The sequence below is a fragment of the Embiotoca jacksoni genome, unplaced genomic scaffold (assembly GCF_022577435.1).
Source record: "Embiotoca jacksoni isolate LCO1_2020_lvr unplaced genomic scaffold, fEmbJac1.0.p SCAF_12, whole genome shotgun sequence".
Taxonomy (NCBI): Eukaryota; Metazoa; Chordata; class Actinopteri; family Embiotocidae; genus Embiotoca; species Embiotoca jacksoni.
The window spans coordinates 6,666,760-6,689,249 of record NW_027185252.1 but is presented as its reverse complement, the minus strand read 5'-3'; the positions used below and the strand labels follow the sequence as shown (position 1 = coordinate 6,689,249).

At 40.8% G+C, this 22,490-nt stretch overlaps 1 protein-coding gene and 1 long non-coding RNA gene across 3 annotated transcripts; both read right to left on the bottom strand.

Moving 5' to 3' along the window:
• Positions 1 to 1,949: 1,949 nt before the first annotated feature.
• On the bottom strand, positions 1,950 to 21,778 carry actn2b (actinin, alpha 2b). 2 transcript variants are annotated; one of them, XM_069144470.1, is made up of 21 exons: positions 21,436 to 21,778; positions 17,718 to 17,832; positions 17,505 to 17,624; positions 16,772 to 16,858; positions 16,424 to 16,511; positions 16,002 to 16,080; positions 13,090 to 13,171; positions 12,650 to 12,735; positions 12,346 to 12,438; positions 11,857 to 12,087; positions 11,444 to 11,591; positions 10,933 to 11,083; positions 8,571 to 8,679; positions 7,736 to 7,876; positions 7,263 to 7,445; positions 6,784 to 6,918; positions 6,284 to 6,463; positions 5,895 to 6,041; positions 4,848 to 4,913; positions 4,585 to 4,743; positions 1,950 to 4,374 (listed from the first exon to the last, which is right to left on the bottom strand). In XM_069144470.1, exons 1-21 carry the CDS (start codon positions 21,562 to 21,564, stop codon positions 4,216 to 4,218), a joined length of 2,688 nt encoding a protein of 895 aa, XP_069000571.1. In that variant the 5' UTR covers positions 21,565 to 21,778; the 3' UTR covers positions 1,950 to 4,215. The 2 variants fall into 2 exon arrangements, with proteins under 2 accessions (XP_069000571.1, XP_069000570.1); XM_069144469.1 differs by having other exon boundaries at positions 17,505 to 17,832.
• Positions 8,726 to 10,922, bottom strand: LOC138195239 (uncharacterized). The gene is made up of 3 exons (XR_011178003.1): positions 10,336 to 10,922; positions 10,177 to 10,232; positions 8,726 to 10,062 (listed from the first exon to the last, which is right to left on the bottom strand). It is a non-coding gene; the product is annotated as an uncharacterized lncRNA (long non-coding RNA).
• Positions 21,779 to 22,490: the final 712 nt, after the last annotated feature.

The window sequence follows — 22,490 nt, the reverse complement described above, 5'->3', positions numbered from 1 at the left end:
GAGGAAGAAGGTGCAACGCCGTGTCTGGGCGGAGTCTCCGGTTGACATCCGGATATCTCGTGGCGCCATTTTTTTTTTTTTTTTAAACTACCTATTATTTTGGCGGGAATTCTTTATTCCTAGGTAGCGGGGAAAAAAAAAAAAAGTTGGTGGCATACCCACAAGAGCTAATGGTTTGACTCAGCTCACAAACTTAGCAGTTACTAATGTTTCTGGTCGAGCTTTTTCTTCACCTGGAAAGCAGTGCTCCCCTCACTAGCTGCCAGTGCCCATTTCATATCTGTTTATATGTGTGAGTCCTAAAGGCCCTGAAAAAACTACATTACCCAGCATTGCGTGACGCGCACGTGTTTCCTGTTACGGCCTGCCAAAAAACACCTGTGGCTACTCTTGAGTGTAACACCAGATCACGCCAGTGCATTTCTGTAAGTATGTGAATATCTCATTTAATATAAAAAGAAAAACGGTGTTTTGTTTTTTTTGTCCTCCCAAAAATGTGAAGTGCTGGCTGAATATATGATAACTTAAAATTTTATATCAGATTATACTACCTCGTTGTTGACTGTTTGTCTGTGACTTCCTGCATTTTTTTTTCAAATTAAAAGCCCGCTATCGTTTCAAACTCAAATTTAACAAAAAGCAGACAAATAATCTTTTTCTTTCCAAGGGTTAACATTGAGCTTTCCCTTCTTTAAAAAGTATCAATGGAATGTGTTTAAATACTTTTCTGACTATTTCAATTTAACAGCTTGGTAATTGAGATAATTTATAAATATATTTTAAATATAACCCCTTCAAAATGCAGGCCTATATTTCACCTGAAAAATGGCTTCATGTTATCATAAAAAAAAAGTTCTGTGTCTCTCTCAATCCCAGCTGACAGTAACATCGGGAAGAGGGAGCACGAGAGGAATGATAAGTACCGGGTCCTGAGGGAGCAACTGGAAGGTGATGTGGAAGTTGAGATCCGAAGTGGTCCAAGTGGAAATAGGAGCATTCATAGCTTTGACCCCCAAACTGGGAGAGTTGCTTCAGCAGATTCCAGGTACAATATCATGTCTCTGTACAGAAGACTGCAGTCCTTGGAACAGCCAAGATACTGAACAGAATCCAATAACTCCCATGCCTGTGTTAAAGGACCGACGCTTTTCTATCATTATATGTCAGTAGAGAGCTCACTTCATTTGCTCTATGTTTGATTTGCTGTAACTAAAAGTGGTTATACCAGAATTTAATTGTCAGTTTAATTATTTCGAAGCACGCAGCAACAGCACACTGTCAACATTCATTCTCTATAATTAATACCAAATTTTAAAAAAAATGTCCATCTTGAAAACTATTAGAAAAATATTCAGAAATTAAATATCTGTGAAATAAATTGACTGAGGATATTAATTATTTCTTAGCAGGATGTCTGCTTAATTTGAATGCCTCCCAAAGATTCCTCCAGGACCACTACCAAAATGTTCACTTAACTAACACTTTAATCCCTGTATCTGGAAAACGAATTGATGGATTTCCTTGAAATTTGCTTTTTAAGTATTCAGTGTCCTGGAAAAAAAATGCTAATACTTTTGGTGACCCCTGCACAGAACCCCTCACCATCAGGACAAAAGTTACAGTTGTACGCACAATAGAGAAAAACGCAATGGGCTAAATACATCCATTCTCCCCAGATAGTCCTTGTCCGTTTTGGTGACGTGACCTTTCCTCGATACCACCTTTGCACCGAAATTCCGCTCTCACAGTAGATATTACATAATGTAACAGGTTGACTGGCCTGACATTTTCTGACCAGATTCATGCTCTTCAAAGAAAGAAGGCTTCTGAATTTTTACATTCATTGACCTGTTCTGCAATATCCTCAGATATATTTTTTTAGCTCTAAGATGCAGTAATAAAGAAGAAAAAGGAAAAAAAAAAATCATTAAATATTTAATAAAGCTCTCTTTCCATACATTTTCATATGATCGAGTGGAGGTAATGAGATTTCAGATGTCACTTATCTAAGCCTGAACTACTTCAAGTTCAGAAAAGAAATCTATTTTTTTTTTCATTAGGTTGGTTTTGCTTTCCAAGTATTTCAAAGTACTTCTTGGCTTGCAACACTGTACTTGAAAAGTAGTTCTACTAGCAATGCCCATACAACCCACACAACCAAATACAGATTATAAATTGAAATAAAAGACTGGTTTACTCACTATTTTGCAACCACTAATAATGCCAACAAATCCTAACTTAGAATAGGTTGTTTACTGTTGCTCCTTGTTTTCAATCAGTAGGCAACAGGTGTGACAGGATCCAGTATCATGCATTTTGGGTTTTGGCAACAATCTACAAATGAAAGACAAAAGATCAAGCAAAGATTATCCTGAATAAATGGTTCAATTAGTCACAAGCAGTTTATTTTATTGAATCCAATATCCTGAAGTAAAAAGTTTAACTTACTGAATTGGTTGACCTTTTTTTATTCCTCCAAAAATAGAACAAATCAAGAATTCAATCAAGAATTTTCTTTTAAAGGGAATTGCTTTCATTTATTGGAGTAGTAAATTAATGGTGTGCTCCGAGTTCAGTCAGCCTGTGTGAAGTGGCCAATGATCGTCTTCACAGAAATGACTCCCAAAATATTTTTGCATTTTTCACAAATTGCCAATGAGTGTGAAATCCAGAACATATCAAGAACATAAAATGTTTGATGTACCAGCAATGTTTTTAGATCATTGTCACTACTCTATATATCTTTATATAGTCCATTTATGTGAAAATGGAATATGGAAATTCTTTCATCTCTCCATTTCATGTTCAAAAACAGTACAGAACATGAGTATACTGACAGGAAACATGTAGCCAAACAGCTGTGGACAAATCAGGACTCAGCTTCAAGGTACCTCAAATTCTAAAAAAGTAGGACTTGGAAAATTGGGAAAGAAAACAAAAGAAAACATTTAGTCGGCACACACATTAAAGGCATACAATACAAAGATGGCTAAATATGGCGTTTTATACACAAGTATTTTTCTAGCCAAAATTTCCTCAAGCAGGAACAACCTAAAAAGTGCTTACAGGTATCTAAACTATCTATAAAAAGACAGTACAGTTTGCTAAATGAATAAGGACTCTAAAGGGTAATCAAACATACAGCACATATCAAAGACGTAACCATAACACAGGGGTGCCATGTAATCACCTCGTCCCGCACTTTACTATGGTTTTCCCACATGTATAATACAGCAAGATCCTATATGTTTACTGCAGCCTACCTCCGAAAATAAATGGGAACCTACAATGTAAATGAAGGATTTTGATGTACACGACTGACAAATAACTGTCGTTAATCCACCGTGTTCCATGATGACATTAGTGAGACCCAGAGTTACATTTGATCTTTTGATTCTTTCTTGTGCATTGCTTTTTAGTTTTTATTATATTTATTTCTCAGCACATGTAAGCATTAGTGTGTTTGTTGCTGCCAGAGAAACAGTTTAATTTGACATTCTTTATGAAAACACTGCACATTTAGTCTTCTGTGTTTTCTGCCTTTAGAGCGCTGAACAGTTGTAAACATTTACTTTTGCATTCAAGTAGTTTCCCATTTTTCCTCAGTTGGAACTGCATATTTTTTGCCTTTTGGGAACCCACTGTTTGTTGATAGATTGCAGGGGGGCTGTAATTGCTTTAGCAAACTGTAATTCACTTTAAGCATCTCAACATGCCTTATCGCAAGATTTTATTCCCAAAACAAAAAGGCACTGAGGAAACATTAAAACAATACACAACATTGCTCCAAAAAAATAGGACTTCAACAACTAACTAATGAACCACCATGATCCCTTGTTGCATGAGCTTTAGCAAGTAATCTATTTTTGGCTCCAACTTTAATTGCAGAATCCTACTTTGTGCTTATATACCATAACACACAAGCAAATATGTGAATTGAAGCATTTCTCAATATAATTTCATGTGGGCTATTTCTATTTGTTTAGGGGGCATCTTTTATGCAAGAGGACACAAGAGGAGGTCCACGTAACTTGACAATGCTCAGCATGACTGCAGACAGATTAATATATCAGATAAATATATATTTATTCAACATATTTGATCCGCCTTGAATGATAGATTCCTTAATTTCATCAAGAGATGGAGGGCGGGGCAGTGTGGGGGTGGGCAGGTAAGGGGACAGGTCAGAGATAGATGAAAGGTTTTCTAGTCGGGTTAAAGGTCGCTCTCTCCGTAGAGAGCAGTGGAGAAGGCGGTGTAGTCTAGTGCCCCGGGTGGTGCTCCATGGCCAGCGTAAGGCGGCATCCTCATGATGCAGTACTCTGCTTGTTCAGGGGGAAGTTCTCTCCTCAGCTCCTCCACAAGTATGTAGGGCTGTGGTGGTGGAAAGAAAATCGCTTTTTCAGATTCATGCCAATACCCCCCCTCTTTATTTCAAGTTCATGAACAAATAGTCAATCCTAAAATCAACATGTTGTGGCAAATACTTGGAAGTAATGACTAGAATAGAATAGATTAGTGTCGGCTTAGAGTGGCTGCTCATGTGCCAGTAAGCCACACAAGCTGAAACCCACACACACATACCTTATCAGCTGCCAGGATCCGGAAGGATGCCACAACCTGATCGGCAGTGTCTGTATCAGCCGTCTCTCTGGTCATAAAGTCAATGAAAGATTGGAAGGAGACGATTCCTGTACCATTAGGGTCCACCAGTATCATTATGCGGGCAAACTCCACCTCTCCCTGAGAAAGGCACGGATGGAAGAAGAGACTGTCTATATGTATCTAATAAACTCAAAGGCAACTAATACTATAACCCCCGTTCACCCACATGTGAAATAACATACCAAGTCGTAGCCCATTGAGATGAGGCAGGCTCTGAAGTCATCCGTTTCCATCGCTCCATTCTTCTTCTGCAACCGAACATAAAAATTCAGAATCACCACACGGAACAAAAGGAAAGTCAAGGGTTACAGAAAAGAGTGAATCACAAGCTTAATCCATTGTATACTGTACAAAATTCTTGTCAATATTGGATCCAACATGACAGCAATATTCTGAGGCTGAATCCTAAAGATATATGCAGTGTTTTCTAGTGTTTCCCAAAGGTGATAATTCCTGTAGATGGGTTTCACTACAGTATGTTCAAATAAATAACCACGGAAGAATGCTTTTTAATTCCACTAGTATTGATCTTTAAGACATTAGAGGTAGATTTCATAATAAATGAGGAGTGAGATCTTTAAAAAAAAAAAAAAAAGAAAAGTCATTGTACTATTGCACTTACACTTGGATGCACAGATTAAAATTTGTCACAATGACGTTGTCCACAGACGCGAAACATTCTTATCGGGACACAGCAGCGTTTTGCCAGTTTTGTGATGAGGTTTCAGTTTTTTGGGTGTTTAATCCTCACTGTTACTCCAGCACTGTAAGGGCATGGAAAGGCTGTGGGATTCCTAAAGATGGAGCTTGAATAAATTTAACAGCACGCTGTAATAAGTCATGCAGTTTCACTAGATTATAATAGTTACTGAAAATATGCATAAAATATAGTTAAAGATGGCTTAACACTCCACAGCACAAAAACAGCTACTGTTTATAATGGGTTATTTGCAGTAATTTGTAATGCCCAAGAAAGAAATGTTAAATCTTAATCCGCCCTCTCTATCAGGAATCACCGGAGATTAAATGTAGGCGGAGCTTCAGAATATTGCTCCTGGAGCTGGTTCAGATTTACAACGTTACACACAAACAGCGCTCCAGATAGAGCACTTGTTGCTCACAGTTAAAGGACTATCTCTAGACACTGGGCTTCTGCTTCTGAAATTAACGAGATTGCTTTATATGGACACAAAGAGACTCCAGTAATGTGAAATGGTAGAGAGCTGTACCCTGTCAAAGTGGTTGAAAGAGGACCTGAATTCATTCATCTGCTGCTGGCTGATGCCCTTGGCATCCCGGGTCAGGATATGGGTCTCGATCTCATTGATGGTTCGGGCGATGGTTGTGAGGAGCAGCTCCCACCCGACACGGATGTGCTGTTGATGTGATGACACAGCAGACATGTTAACACAAACAAGACACAACTAGAACAGTTAAATGAATACTGAATTTGTAAAAACTGTATGTAAATGTATGTTGATAAACATATCCATACATTTGTGAATTCCCGTATATGAATATGTTAAGGAATAGTGGTTATGCGTTGGTGTTGGATGCACCTACTGTTCACTCCATCGACATGTGTATATTTGTAACAGTGTTTTGCACTGTTCTGTACCTCCATAGTGTAGTTGGTGTGTTTGTTATCAAACACAAGCGACTCCTGGATGAGCTGGTGGTCTCCCTCCAACTTGTCGATGTTGGGTTTGTAAGCAACAATGACATGCTCACATTGCTTCAGCTGGTTCATCTGATCCTCCAGGGTGCCTCCTATCTCCAAGGAGCAGTGCCCAATTTCCTGTCAGAGTACCATGTAACAAGGTCAACTTCATATTTGCACCAATTTAGATCTAAAGATGCTAGTCTAAAGATCTGATGGTTTGCTAGCTGATACTGCAGAGATCCAGCTACCTGTGGCGAAGAGGATATTCTGTCAGGAAAAATAGTAGGTGTTTCGTAATATTTGGTACATTTACATGGCGACATTCAACTCTCCTCATAAGGTAAGCCACCATCATTGTACGTCCCTTATGTGCAATGCATTTGAAAATAATTATCTTCCATTTTAGGTCTTTATTTGATTAAATGTGAAATTGCCCATGAAGCCGGTTATCAAACCTCCATCCTGGCCTGTATCCAAGGTCCAATGAGATTAGTCTGTGCAGCGAACTGCCGTCTCAGCCTTTCATGGGCATGTTGGCGTGCCATCTCCTCCTGGAGGGCACCATCTCTCTGAGGAACCAGCTTCTTCACCTAGACAACACATACATGTGCACACAGAAGGGTTATGTGGGATTGTGAGAAGCTGACTCCCCTTGAAAAGAACCATTCATATTAAACACATGTATATATGTTAATATCTGTGGATTACACACTTTAGATCCTCCCTGGGTGCCGACTCATTCAGCTCTGATAAAATGTAACAGCAGCACTTTTTTTGGCTTTATCGGTAAATGTAAACTTCTCTCCTCGATTCTTTTTTTTAAATTTTTTTTTATAATTAATGCTTTTAATTGGGCAGGCAACCATTATCGGAATAATGACTATTCCCAAATCTACTATAGGAGTCTGTGAGTGAATTGTAAACCAGTAGCTACCTTTTCCCACTTGTTCAGCAGTTCTTCAGTGGTGATAGTGCTGTAAGGGTTGATAATGTTGGCCTTGATCCCGTAGCTCTGGGAAATCTTCTGCACTTCATTGTGAATTCCCAGGATGGCCTGTCTCTCTGCATCCGCCACAGGTAGAGTGGCTTTGAACTGCTCATGTGCAGCGATTAGACTCTGGAAGAGCAAGTAGAAGAGGGAAATCCTTGAATTTGATTAAAATTTCAATATTGTCATTAGTGATAACATTATGGGGTTTTCTTTTGGATGTGACAAATCAGCCGAGCATTACACACACTATAGTATTCAGCACCATATCGATATTTATAATACAGAGCAGCAGTATAAATACCCATTGAAAAATTGTGTTGTTTTTTTGTGTTGTTTTTTTTTTTATATCAGCAGCAAAACTGTGATCTCACCACTTGCAGTAAGTATCTACTGTTCTGTAAGCAATGTGTGCTTACCTGGACCTCCTCAATAGTATGCACTATGAACATGTCCTGCAGATCCTCCATTGCTCCTTCCATCCAGTTGTTGAAAGGAGCTGACCTCTTGGCAAACTCCAGAAACAACTGATCAATGGTCTCCAGCAGTTTATCTGTGCGCTGAGAAGGACCACAAGACACAACGTACATGTTTTGTATATTTTTAAAGCCTGAATATGTCATATCAAAACATAGCTCAGTATTTGGCTTCATCATGACTTAAAAAGGAGTTTTCATCTCCCCATCTCACAAATTCCAAAACAAACATCCTTACTTAATTGTTCCTGACAGAGTTCTTGGTGGTGGTGGTGGTGGGTGGACCGAAACAGACCTCTGTCCCTGTCATTCAGATTTAATCCTTGGCCTTTTTCCCAGGCCCTCAAACACTTGCAGGTCTGGAATGGCCAGTGTGGATCAGAGGAAGTGGCTAGTGGGCTTCGAGCCACTCACGTCCTGGACCAGACTTCTATATTTATTTCTCTTTTATCCCCGCCACCCTTCTATGTGGGTCAGGGATTTTAGAGGGGATCTAATTATCTCCCTTCAGCAATTAGTCGTTTCTTCACCGTTCAGGTCATTGACAGACATCTAAATATGCTTACGCTCATGTTTTAGCTGGTTTTGGATGCAATTGTGGTCTGTGTGGTCTGTGTGGAACATTAGCGCACTCTTGTGGGAACTCAACGTAACCTAACAGTCAAAGAAATCCTTCAAGTTTTAGGATCTCAGCAGCTATTATTTAACACCTTACCCTTGGAAATAAATTATTTTAATCTGGGTTTATTCATAAGTGAAATGCCAATATTTTCCTTACCTCTAGTGCCTCTCTCCTCTTCTGAGTAAGGGTTCCCAGTTTGTCCCACAAGTCACAGATGCTCTGGCAGCGCTGGTTTACAGCAGCAACATCATAAAAGTCCAGCTCACTGAGGAGAAAAAAAATAATATTTTTTTTTAATAAAAAGCATGTGCCAACTTGAGTTGTGGTAAAAAAAAATCTTTCATTTAGTCACCAGGGCATTGAAGAGCCTTTGGGCAAAAGCAATTTTAAAAAAAACACTACAAGGGAGCAAAAGCAGTGGGTATGTATTCCAGTCAACACTAAATATAAGCCACATGCACAATCCCAGCTGTCTTGGCAAGCTGCATCTTAGTTTACGGTCACTTTATCCATTATAAAAAAAAAAAAAAAAAAAGGCTATGCTTAGACCCAACAGGCATGGCTACACTTACTTGTTAGAGACCAGAAAAGTCAGGTCAACTCATGAAAGTTAAATTAACCTACTGCCAAAAATGGCATCACGAGTTAAAATATTTCATTTCAGTTTTGACTTTGATTTCACACCCCCTCCCAAAGTTGAAGGCTTTTAATTGATTTGAAACCAATGCAAAGTAAAGTTCTCAATTTTATTGAAGTTTCACATCAAGCAACTTGAACAATTCAAAATACGAGTAAACTGCATGAACCTTTACTCTGAACTACTCAAGCCGTTTGAAAAATTTAAGCTTTAGGCAAGTCCTTGGTCTGCTGCTGGCTTCCACCGGGAACCTGGCTTTGAATGACAGGGCTGTGGTCTCATTCCAGTGATTTCTGCTGGTCTCAAAGTTGGTGTTGAAGTGTGACAGTGCCAGGAGGAAGCTGACCAGTCAGGCAGAAGTAGAACAGGTTTGGGCCATAGTATGGGTTTGGGCCATTTGGCATCAGATACTGTGAAACTGGCTGTACAACGCTTCCCTCAGATGCAAAACCACTTGAAAGCCCAGCAGAACCATAACGAGGCCTGTAACCTTGTTCCTGCGTTTCCCCTCGCCCCTGTTCCGTGCTCATAGTGGGCTGTGTAGTCCGTCAACTCACCAGGCTTGTAGCTGGGTATATAGGATTAACCAGGTATCCAGGTGGTGACATGCGGCCTACCTCCTCAGTTTCCATTGCGCGTAGTGTCCCTCATAATGGCCGAGCTCACCTGCCTGATACTGAGCTAGAGGGGGAGGAGGGATGCCGTAAGGGCCAGGCATAGATGTGCTGGTCACCGAGTAGGTAGTTGTAGACCCTTCCACAGGACCCCAAGCAGAAGCCATATTCAACATGCCTGGAGTTAAACCAGAGCTTTGTGGATCAGGATTTCCTCTTTCCAGGTCAACAAGGTAAGAGACAGCAGGATGATTTAGATCATTAGGTGGAGCAGGAAAATCTGGGAGTGAGCCGTCATTGCCAAGCAGCTCAGAAACACCCGAGAGTGGACCATAATAGCCAGGACGCGGCACCATTGTGAAGCCACGAACCACAGAAGGTTTAGGTTGGTGTTTGCCTAGAGGGGAAGATGTGGTCAATTAGCCAACAGCACACAAAAAAAACAAAAAAAAACAAAAAAAAAAAATTGAGCATGAGGGCATTTATAGTTTCAGTTAAGTTACAGTCTTACCTTTGACAGGAAAGCAATGGACATTCCAGCTTAAAAGTGCAATGAGGAGCAACTGGCTGCAAAAAGGGAACAACATGGTCAAAACCTTAAAAGAAACCATAAGCCATAAATAATAATTAAAAATGTCCACACAAACGTGGTAATTTAGGCATTGCTTACCTTGCAAAAACCAGAGGAGCCATTTAGCTTGTCAGTTGAACCATGGTCTTCTTCTTTCAGAGAGACGGTTAAATGTGAAACCGGAAATATACTGTGGCCAATCCCAGAGTGAGAAGGTAACGACACACAGGTGTCTCTGATTGACTGCTGATTGAGAACCTCGGCATGCCTGTGAACCAAACCTTTTTCCTGGAGTGATAGGCTCTTAACTGAGAATACCTATGATCAATATCTAACCTCCGTCCTGACCTGTAGTGGTTCCGACGTGATTAAAAATGTTTGTTTAGATACGGTCAATTAATTTTGTTCAAAATAATTTTTTGTGCTAAAATGTGGGTAAAGAAAGCAAAACAGATCCTTTTAGGACCTTTGAACTATAGCATTTCTATGTGTGCAGTGTAGTGTTGTGCACATTTCATAATTTAGCCAGGACATCCCTCCTGTAGGTTATACAGTGTCTCCAGCCTAAAATAATATTTAAATAATATTTAAAGAGAAAGAGAAAACAAGATTGCATGGGCTGACTTTGTTATTATTTCCCCCCTCCTTGCTCTCCATGACACACCACTGCAAACATCTGGTGTAGGAAGTACTTACTTCAGTTCCTGTGCAATGGCAGCAATCTGCTCCACTCTGTCCTGGTGGGCTGCCAAGTCACTCTCAAAGGCCTCGTGTTTTCGCAGCAATGCTCTGATTTCCGTCAGGGTGGCCGTTTCATAGTCCGTCTGGGAGAGGATCAGTTCTTTACCTGAGTATCACATAAGAGAAAAGTAATTTGAGGTAATTAGTAGGTTAGATATCAACCCAGGCCTTATTTGGTCACTGCCAGATGTAGAAAATGGCCAGTTGCTTTCCACTACCAGCTGATTGCATTGGACAGACTCTAAAACCGACAATTACATGTCATTAGGAACAAGTCTAAATAAACCCCGGGGTTAAATAAAACACTTGAACAATGAAAATCAGACTCAGAAGCAGAAATATAGATGGCCGGAGATAAACAAAGTTGAGATGAACAGCTAAACATGCAGCCCCTATATATCAAACCGGGAAACAAAAGAGCAAGCATGACAACAGAGTAAAAGTTAAATGTACAACTAAAACTGACCACTGGCCCAGTTCTCGTGATTGGTGGCTTTTTGGCGAAACTTTTCTGCCAGGTGGTCCAGCCTCTCAAGCCTGCGGATCTCTGTAAGAAGCCACTCCTCGAAGCCTTTCTCGGCCTGCTCCAGGCCCTGCCATGCACTGGCTATGTCCTGTTAACACAATGAAAGTGAAAAATTTGAATTGTTTCCAAATAATAATATTATTTCGGTAACTTTTATTTAGGGTCGGAAAAAGGGTAAAGCTAATAACTCTCCAATGGTACAGTATGAATGCTTGGTTGTCCTTACTCCCGACTAACATTGAACCACAAAAGCATTTGCCATAAGACGTGATCCAAACAGTGGTGCCCACAATCACAAACACTTCTTTGACGGTTATTAATAATCAGAGGAAGAATTTGCAGTTGCGACTTACAGATACCATCTTCCCCTCAGAGGGCATAAAGGCAGGGCGATTGCTGATGCGCAACTTGGTCTGCAGGGTGTTGAAGTTAATTTCCAGCTGGCACTTCTCCTGCACCTTCGGGGGCTTGTGCTGGCGTCTGTAGTCCCTGAAGTCCTCCAGCTTCCGCTGCATTTCTGACATGGTCTTCTCTGGGGTCCGGTTCTCCAGCCAGGGCGTGGTGCGGCGGATCCACTCCAACAACTGGGAAACACACGGACAACATGGGAACAAGCGGAAAGGCTACAGAGCTCCATTTTAACATAGACCGTGATGAGTAATTGACTTTTTCAGCGGACAGGTCTCAGCTCGCAACAGAAATGGGATGCAAAGAAAGACGGTTTTTAACCTAAACTTGAGTTTCTACTTCTACTTTGAACTACTTTCATGGAGCGTGATGCACATTAATTTCACAGTGTGTCATCACAGTGTCATCGTCATATTGTTTTTAAAGAACTTTACCTCACTGGCCAGTCTCTCATACTCCTCCATCAGTTTCTCATTCTCTTGGTTTACACCCAACACCTTACAGATCCTGTTGGCAGCCGTCTCGGCCTGAGAGCACAGAGCACGAGAATCATGTCATTAAATCAGCAAAGTAAGACAGCGGGTCATGCTGAGTCTTTTTTAATACATCACAGAACATTATCCTCACAACATGTCTGTTGAGTAACATGGCATGTCAAAATCAAACTGACAATACATTTCTGCACCTGACTGTGTTCTCAGATATAAATTGGTAAAAGGGTAGTTTCAACTTCTGTACCTGCTCGGCCCCGGCAAAAGCATGGTAGAAGCAGGACATGTAGGTCATGATGGCTCTCTCATCAGGCTTGGGGGTGTTGATGATATCTGAAAGGTTAGAGTAGGGTTATGAAGAGGGAGGAGATGTCCAGGTGGGAGAGAAAATATGAAATAAGTGGAAACTATGGCTAATTTGGAGAGTAGAAGATAGAAACCCAACATATATTTAAAGTATATTTTGCTATATATTTTGATTTGTTTCAGATAAGTGGTTAATCTCCAGAAATGCACTGTAAATATACATGGAGATTATCACGTAATGACTTATAATGACTGAAACACTTTTCACAGAGACTACTTTTCACAGGAAATACAAATGTTTCACAACAGTACACGAGAAAGCAAAAAAATGTTGATTAGAAAACTACTACTGTGTGTTTACTGTGCTCCATGAAACATTACCTTCTGCGTCCAGCATTTTGGGAATGTCCAGGTGTTTCTCAGCTATGTCAAAAGCCAAGTTCAGGTTCCCCAGAGGATCATCCTAAATAAAGAAACACAAATCTACATCACTGCTCACCAATGCCGGACTTAAAATACCACTGCACTGATCTCCAAGCTATGGACGACACACTATATTCCCTGGTCACGTACTCTACATGCACATTTAATATCACTCGAAGATCTATCGAATAGTTTTAGGAAAAATAAAAAAAAACATTGACATTTTCTAGTTTTCACATGAGCTGAATAATTATTAGGGAGATATGCTGATTATTGGAGATTTAGCTGGCCTTTCGAAGCATCACCTCTTTACAGGAAAGTCAAGTGTTAGGGACTAATTTTTCCAAATCCATTACAGTTCTGAATTTTTTTATCTGAGAAAAACTACTCATGATTATTTATAGCAATTTTTTTTCAAGCATTTAAGCCTGTAGCGTGTCAAATTGATAACTTGGAGGTGAAAGATGATGACAAAGGCAATACATTTTTTTGTCCATGATCTGTTACCATCAGATGTTTTTACTACATAATTAACCTAAATGACTAATCCGTTATGATTTGTATTTGAAAAGGTCATAAATGAATCGGCTATTAAATAAATTAACAAATATATCACTCAAGCAAACCTTTCACTGCTATAATATACCTCATATATTTTCTAAATATGAAAATTTTAATCAAATACATTTCTGTTCTCACACAAGTGACAGGAGAAAACTGGTTCAACAGAGTGGGAGTGGTGCATTAGGCCAACAGCTGACAGTGAACCCTCCGCTGCTAATGGGGTAGTCAGTGAGAGTGCAGTGGGGAAAAGGGATCATGCTATCATGCTGCTGCTATTGTCCCTTATCGCTGTACCGCTGTTCTATAGGGGGTGGTGTGGGATGGCACACTACATGACAGGCCCAACTGCTCACAGATCCAGTGTAGGACGGAGAGATGGACGCCAGACTGATGGGATGGATGGAAGGATACCCCAAGCCTTTTGTGTGTGTGTGCGTGTGTGTGTGTGTGTGTGTGTGTGTGTGTGTGTGTGTGTGTGTGTGTGTGTGCGCCCCTGACCAGAGCTTTCTCAGCAGGCTTTAGCACTCTAAGCTTCACAAACTTGCTCACCTGGAGCCAGACTAAACAGCTGCCTGCCGCAAAATGCAACTGTCTCCAGCCAGCGTGAGCAAAACTGGAAAGCTGAGGTGTGACCGAGTGTGTGAATAAGTATGTCAAAAACATAAAAAGAGTGAGGGAAAGGCAATTGATAGGAAAAGTATATTGTAGTATAATGTATGTTGTGTTTGTGCATTGTCACTTATACTTTGAATAGACTTCCCTAAGTATGAAAACTGATACAATCCATGAAGAGATACTTGTGATTTGACTAATCTGCATTTCATCTCCGCATCTCTGCATTTCATGGACATCTTCCTGACTTTTATGAGGACTGGCAGCCTCTAACTGGGGAACACTGACGTGACAGCATGGACAATAGCAGAGGTAAAGCTAAGCCTGAGCTCTGCAGGGACTAGGCTCATGTTTCCATGACTATTCAGAGTCAACTCTGAGTCAGGCCACTGAGTTGTGTGCCGAGAAGTGTCTCTGTTTCCAAAACAAATGGAAATGTCACTCTTCGTATCCAGCCGTGGTGTTCCCCTGCAATACATGTACAGTCTCGGTTCACATTTGGCTTCCTGTATGAGGTCAGCTATGCAGGCTCACATGGATACATGGTCTGACTTCTTCTTTTTTTTTTTTCAATTTAGTTCATTCGTTGGATGAAATGATTATTAAATCTCACAGATAAAATCTCTATTGTCAGAGACTTAACAAGAACAAAAACAGTTTTCTACAAAACCTGACTTGGCAGTGGCCTCGAATTATCCTACGGCAGCGGTGACCTTTCCATCTGGCTGAGACAGCACCTTTTTCCAGGATGATTTACTTGTGTATTATTGTTACTTGGCCGTCACAGGAGGGCTGTCAGCTGTGCTCTATAGCTCTGCAAAAAGCAGTAAATAAGCAGCTCACTGAAGCCCTCATCTGTTAATGCAGAAACACTGAGAATCCTGGTCATCTACCAAACAATAAAATAAAATAATCTAGATGTGGATTTTCACCCAAAAACACTTAAAGCTCAAGTATGTGTTGCGCACACTGATATACTCAACATTGTAGAGGTTCTAAAAATACATGACAAAAGTCAAGTCACTTCTGGGTGGGTCACATATCTCCACCATTCAATCCAATCTCGTAATAGGCTCAGCAGGATGCACAAAGAAGATTTAAGAATAAAAGCAGCTGCCTTTTTCAAGATAATTAGGATAAAATTGTGTAAAGTGCTTTACTTAAGAATAATGAAGCATGAGATGGGACTAAATGAATGCACTTAAAATGAAAGCATTTTACTGTGAAGAAGAAACACATCCATACATTAATGTGTCATTATAACCATTAGCTAAATAACACACACTAATTGCACAACAGAGTAGATTTCCCATAGACAACTTACTTCAGTTCAAATCATTTACCCTGTAAACATCATGGAGCTGCTCCTGTAATCATCCCTGGATCCAACACTAAAACTTATACATTACTTCGTCAAATAAGCAGCCAGGTGGGAACTGCAGGTGTTATTAGCAGAGGAAAGAGGAAATGGTTAAAAAAAAAAAAAAGATGGCATATACCTCTAGTCCAAGACACAGACTACTTTTTATTCGGTGTTTCAAAATGAATCAACACACTATAAAAAGTAGCCCAAGTTGCTGTTATTCTGTTTTCACTGTGTATGTCATGTTATCAGTTCACACTGTATGGAATCGGTGTGTTAGTGTGCGGGGCTGCAACACAGCATCCTGGTTATGAGTGAAACCACACGACACCTTGTTGAGCTTAGAGTAGTCGAGCAGGTCGGGTCTGTGTCTATGAATCAGGGCGCAGAAGGCCAGGCCATCCTTCCAGCTTCACGGGCCGAGCAGAGAGAACCAACATGTCAGTTCAAAGAGATGAAAGTTGTGGGGTCCAGTCCCAGCATTAACAAGCAATGGTGCAACAGCGCTCAGTGGCAGCATTTCACTGCTGCTATTCTCAAGTCTTCATATTCTGTATTATTTAAGGTCAGCTTCGGGAAAACCTTACTACTGCCATAATGCTCTCTGGGGAACTGATTCACTATAAATAAATTAAAAAAAAACACTACATTACTGTGATATGACATGACTGTAGAGATTGAGAGGACCTAGATTAGCTATGAATCATGTAAACTTTCACTATAACCAATTAGCGGCCAATGAGCATCACTTACCTGACATGGAAGTTTTGGACATTGACATTCCTGTAGGGGGCCGTCTTTCTTTGACACCACAGGAGAAGACCTTCCTTAGCAGATGTTTCTGAGGAAAAAGTGAATTCATGAGATTTAAACATGCTGTCAGAGGTTTCTTTTTGTCACATGATAAACAGCAATTCTATGCACTGATGTATCATAAAACTTGTTCCTCCCGAAGTAAATAAATACCTCATTTTTCTTATGAGTCTGGAATTTACATTTTATTCAGTGATACAGTATGCTTGTCCAGATGTTTCTACCTTCTTTGGACACGTCGTCTATCAAAATCTAGGAAGATTTACATTTTTGTATTGATGATCTCACCTTCCACAGATATGTCTTGAATGGCGAAGCGGAGGATGATAGTCCAGATCATTCCCAGAGTCATCTTTACATTCCCATCCACAATTTCTGAAATGCCAAAAAATAATCCCTGCTATAATCCATTTGTAGTTGAATATGGGAACGAATCCTAAACCTAAACCTAAACCTAACGCTCAGACGTCTGCTTCGATAGATGCACATGAATTAATATGCGTGGGTCTCTTATCGATACCGGTGTAGAGCTGCTTTTGGCTTTTTGGTCACGCGTGCACACGAGCACACACACAGGCGTGCGCACGGTTAAGTTGTGGCCTCATCCCTGAGGTTACGTAACCACTGTTCCTACATAGAGCTGTCAATAATGTATATCTTTATCTAATTAAGTGAACAAAATAATGATGCTTTTGAATTACTCATCTAAAGAGCGATTGTCCAATTTCAGTCACAAGACGTTTCTGCAAATGTTTCAGATTAAAAGACTTGTTAAAAAAAAACCGAACGGTCTGCCTGCTGAACCCCTTGAGGGCTTTTCATTTGAAACAGACACAGGAAGTGTTTAATTTGTATTAACAGCGTAATGCAGTAAATTAAATAGGACAAACGGGAATGAATCAAATGAACGTTGAACATTTTACTTTCTCATTTGAAGAAACAAAAGAGCCTTGTGTGCTCCAGCAGCACTACGCTAATGATGATGGACTCCTGTAAATTAAAAACAGAAGAGTTTGGGTACCTTCAGCTCCAATGGAGACCAGTTTCACTCCTTTACTCGTGATGAACTCCAGCGCTTTGTTGACATTAGCAATCTTGTGAAACCGCATCTTCCCTCTGTCTGGCTTGGGTAACCTCTCTCCTGCAAGCGGAATATCAAACGACAGGCTCAATGAAACACGGAAGCAAGAAAACATGGAACTTTGAAGGAAATATCGTCCTATAATGCTCTGACCTGAGATAACTTCCAGAAGCAGCATGAGTTTCAATCCATTCCTGAAGTCCTCCTCAATGTTTTCAATTTGAGTACCAGCTTTCCTCAGGTGGGAGTTACACCAGGCTGTGAAGGTCTGACAGGAAAGGGATTCGATAAAATGCGGCAGTATGCGGTTTACACTATGAGCATGACAGTCCTCGCTACGGTAAACCTAAACAAACTCAGGCATTTGACAGCTTAACAAGACGATACACCAAATCGATGTTGACCTCTATGACCAGTGCTACATTTTTTTTTTTTTTAGGTTAACCTTCAGTGACCCAGTAATGTCCAATGTCAACTTTTCCTCCTATAGTCACATAGATAACCCCCATCAGAACAAATGCACTCCATTTGGGGAGTACTGGAATACTGTAAATCAAGTTAACAGGATCATCGTCTTTCTCCTATTTTTATAAAGTCTCTTAATAGCCAGCAGCCGAGTTCGCGATCGCTCAGCGGTGCAAGGATGAAAGCTGGGAGCCGACCACAGAGCGCATTCCGTCTGATATAAGGTGTTAAATTTAGACCGCTCTGCTGTGCCTCACGATAAGAGGCCGGGACGAGAAACGTCAAAACGTCTGGCCGCGTCAACACGAGCGAAAATGTCACGTGGATACTGGACAAGTTTTCCTCTTGCGTCACTTTCTGTCACTATTTTGCTACTTGCAATATGACATGTTGATATGTTGCAGCTGCAGGGAGATAGCTCTATCACAGTACATGTATGCTGTTCTTCCAGGTCGCATTCGTTACTGGGCCGAGGCATGAAGACAGGCAGGAATGGATGAAGGATGGGAGCGATAAAGATTCTCATTTAAAGTCATTTGAAGGATATGTCACGAGGATGAATACATGGAACTGTCAGTGTCGTAAATGTTTACTTCTGCCACAATAAAAATTTAAAAAAAAATATTTAAAATAACATGCTGTCATCAGCTAGAAACAAAGTTTCCATGTTTGTAGGTGTGTAAATCAATGAGCTGATAAGCACATAATGAAGCCACACAAAAACAGTGCTCTGTAATGTACGCTAAGTGGCTGCTACACTTCCTGATGGCATGTTCCTCTTTTACCCTCCAACTGTTTTAAGTACTTTTAAGGTCACTGATGAGAGTATGATGCTCATGGTATATTTCAACATGTATATTATAGAGTTATTGGGAGATGCACACGCTTCTTTACTTTTTGCTCCTTTCACTTTTCGCGTCATTTTTGTTTTGCATTTTTAGCACATTTTTTGGCCACTTTTTGAATAGTATAAAATAAATCTGTCCCTTTAGAATATAGAAGAAAAAGCACAAAAGATCATTTCAAACGAGCTACTTTTACCTTTGACATGAGTGCATTTGTACAACTGTACTTCTATCTGCGAATATATGAATTCAGTAAAGTGACATTACTTGAGGGAGATATTTTAGCACATTTTCCACCCCTGCTTCTAAGACATCCTTACACCCAGACTACATATAGAGTGGGCAGCCAGTCACTCAGGCTTCCCCCCTGGGTGCTGGCACAAAAGCAGAATAATACAGGCTTTAGTGTAAAGGCCATCACATTCCACACCGAGCGAGACCCCAGGGTGTAAGTGACATTGAACTGCTGCCGTTATTGTTAAAAAACGTGGCCGGCTGCTCCTCCAAATTTGACTCGGCCACAGTCCTGGAACTCTACTACCCACTTTCCAAGCCCCAATCCCCCTCCGCCCTCTCCGGCACTACTGCCCAGTGACGATTAAAGCTAAAAATAATCATGAATCACATCCAGCGAGGACCAATCCTGTCCCAGAACTGACCGATGCCTTTAGGAGCCTCACCGGGTCAGAGGCTGGCAGGCTGTGTCCAGAAGGATGAAGAAAGAAAAAAAATGCGAACAGGATGTTTGACATGTTGGAAAGACCGATCCTCGACAGTCGATCATATTGTCAGAAACTTCTTTCATTCTGACTTCAATTTAATTTAAATGACCATATTCATTACTTGACACTTTGGCACTTTTACTTAATAACACACAGCACCCTTGGCAGTGCAGACTTGGCTCTGTCTCTATAACATGAATATGCACTGAAGGCTTCATCAATATTCTTGATAAACCTGACGGACTCAGGTAATAGATCCAAAAGGGGTTCATAAGCATCGTCACGACAATATCCACTACAGGAGAGTTAATGACAGGTAGCAGGATTTGATATAGGCCCATCGCACCATGAAAAAAAAAAAAAAAGACAAAAAGTGACACCCAAAAAACTCTCTGGCGAGGTGGGGCACAAAGCAATTTCGTCACCCGACATTAGTGTTACTGTCTGCAACCATCAGTGTATCAATCCTGATCATTTTTGAACAGCTGCTCTAACAGACCCAAACCGCTCTCCAATGATCCCTTCATCTCCAAATTCAATTAAACAAAAAAAAAAAAAGATAAACACCGGGAAAGGACATGCGTATGTATGTCATGCTGCTGCCTTGCGTTACCAAAAATACACCGTTTTGTCATCCCTCCGGGGGCCGCTGGGAGGTTTGCGGAGGGCACGGAGTTTGATGGCCTCCAGTTGTGCAAAGAGCTGCAAGTTTTAAGGCCCGAGCCAACTTTTAAAGCTCTAAAACCAACTGTCAAGTGTGGGAGGCCGAGGCTATATTGAGCTGAGCCGGTGCCGGTGCGATATTTCTGCGTGGTTTCTATAAACAAAAGAATCCCCCACCCCACCCACCCACCACCACCACCCACCAAGGACACCGGATTAACCCTACTATAATGCCTTTTGGTCGCGAGGTTAAAATTAGATGCAGCGTCCATTCTAATCCCGAGAGCGTCATCGTGTGTTTGAAGCATCTGTTGACAGCTCGCATTCCGCGCGTATCGGCGGAGAGGCAGCAGTCTGGAGAGCCGCTGGAAGGCACGACTATTGTTAGCTCGGTACCCACCGCATCCGTCCGTCAAGCCTCCCCTTCCTCGACACCGGGGCTGTTATCAAAAGTTTGCAGCAACGCAGCTGCGACCACGCCGGATGTTACCGTCCGCTTGTCTTTCAAAGTAAAACTACGCGCGAAGGCTCCGACGGACGAAGAGACGTCACTTCGACTTCGTTCGACTATTATGATATCTCCTCTTTCTAAATGTTCGAGTTCAATCCGGTTCAAATTCAGAGATAGATATATCCCGTTCTCCACCTAATTGCAGGAAGATAAGGCTTTATGTCAGTGTCAACGATAGGGACTATCGCTAGCAACGATTAGTATCAGCTGCTTTGTGGTGTATCTTGCTCATGTGAGCTACACCTACCAACGCATATAAACCAGTAATCATACAGGGAAAAATGTCTTCCACGCATTATTTATATGAAAAATTGTTTCATCCTTTAGCCACGTTTATTGTTTAACGCTCCTTGGGAATCGCCAACAGCAGTATTATTTTGAAAATTCCGACCGGAAGCTTAGCTATTTGCTGTGGTCTACTTTACATTAGTTAAAACTTTTTTTTTTTTTTTTTTTTTTTTGTAAAAGTATGTAGCCCGATACTGAATAAGCAAATAATTGAAAGATTTTATATGTCAACGTTTTTCAACTTTAAAAAAACATTTACGTCTGATATTATTTTGAGTAACAACACTGGCACAATTTCTTCCTCTGTATCTATCACAGATAGTATACTTCTTTTTTTTTTTTTTCATTTAAAACCTGGTGATTTTTATTTGACATACTTTCCTCTGCTGTTGTTCCCAGGCAGGGTCCAGCAACATGTCCCTGTCCCACTCGTCCTCCTGCATCATGTACACTTCCTCGTAGCCGTTATCATAGTGCACCATGGTCTCCACCTGGGTCATCATCATTGTGCCGGTACTTTTTCTTCCCTCGAAACCGAAATGCGTGTTATCCTTTAGGCTGTTAAGTATAACGCTGAGGACGGGATAGTTTCCTGACTCTCTTTTCTCCGAGCTGCTGCTTCTGTCTCTCTGTCTCTCTCTCGAGTCTCTCACGCTTGCCCTTGTCCTTCCTCCCGACCTGACAGACAGTCTGGCCCTGGTTGCCACAGACGGAACAAACGACGTTATCATTAGTACCGGACAGTCACGTGACGCCTTAACACCCCCCCCCACACACACACACACACACACACACACACACCCCACCTCCCAAAATCACACCCACCCACCCACCCATACAAACTGCAGCAGGACAGTTTATTAACTTCAAATCAATAAAACAGTCTTTATTGTAAAAAAAAAAAAAAAAAAAACCCAACACATTTTCATTTCATTTAGAACATAAAACACCACAAACTTGGCTTGAGACATATAAATAAAATGGTTCTTCCTTGGAAACCCCACATATTCTAACACTGAAAGCACTGGTCACCGTAGAAACTCTTACAAACAAGACTATATTCAATCACTAAACAAAATAAACAGGGTATTTAAACCTGTTTGGAGCAATGTAGTGTATCTGATGTTCTGGTTCTATTGTTCCTTTGCTGCTACTGAATGACAGTTTTCGTTTATATTCTTACACAACTCTGGGACTATCAGGATGAACAAACACAAACTTAAATTTCTGAAATACAACAGGAAATCTTATGCAGCATTGTAAGCGTGGTAAAGCATTTGCGCACACTACGTTCAAGCACAACTGATTCAACATGTGTAACCAAAAATTAGTGAAAAACAGTGTGGCATAAAGGCAGGCCAACAATGTGCGATATGTGATCATTTAAAAGCAACGTAAATTCGTTTGGAGTAGTTATACAACTTACAGGGAA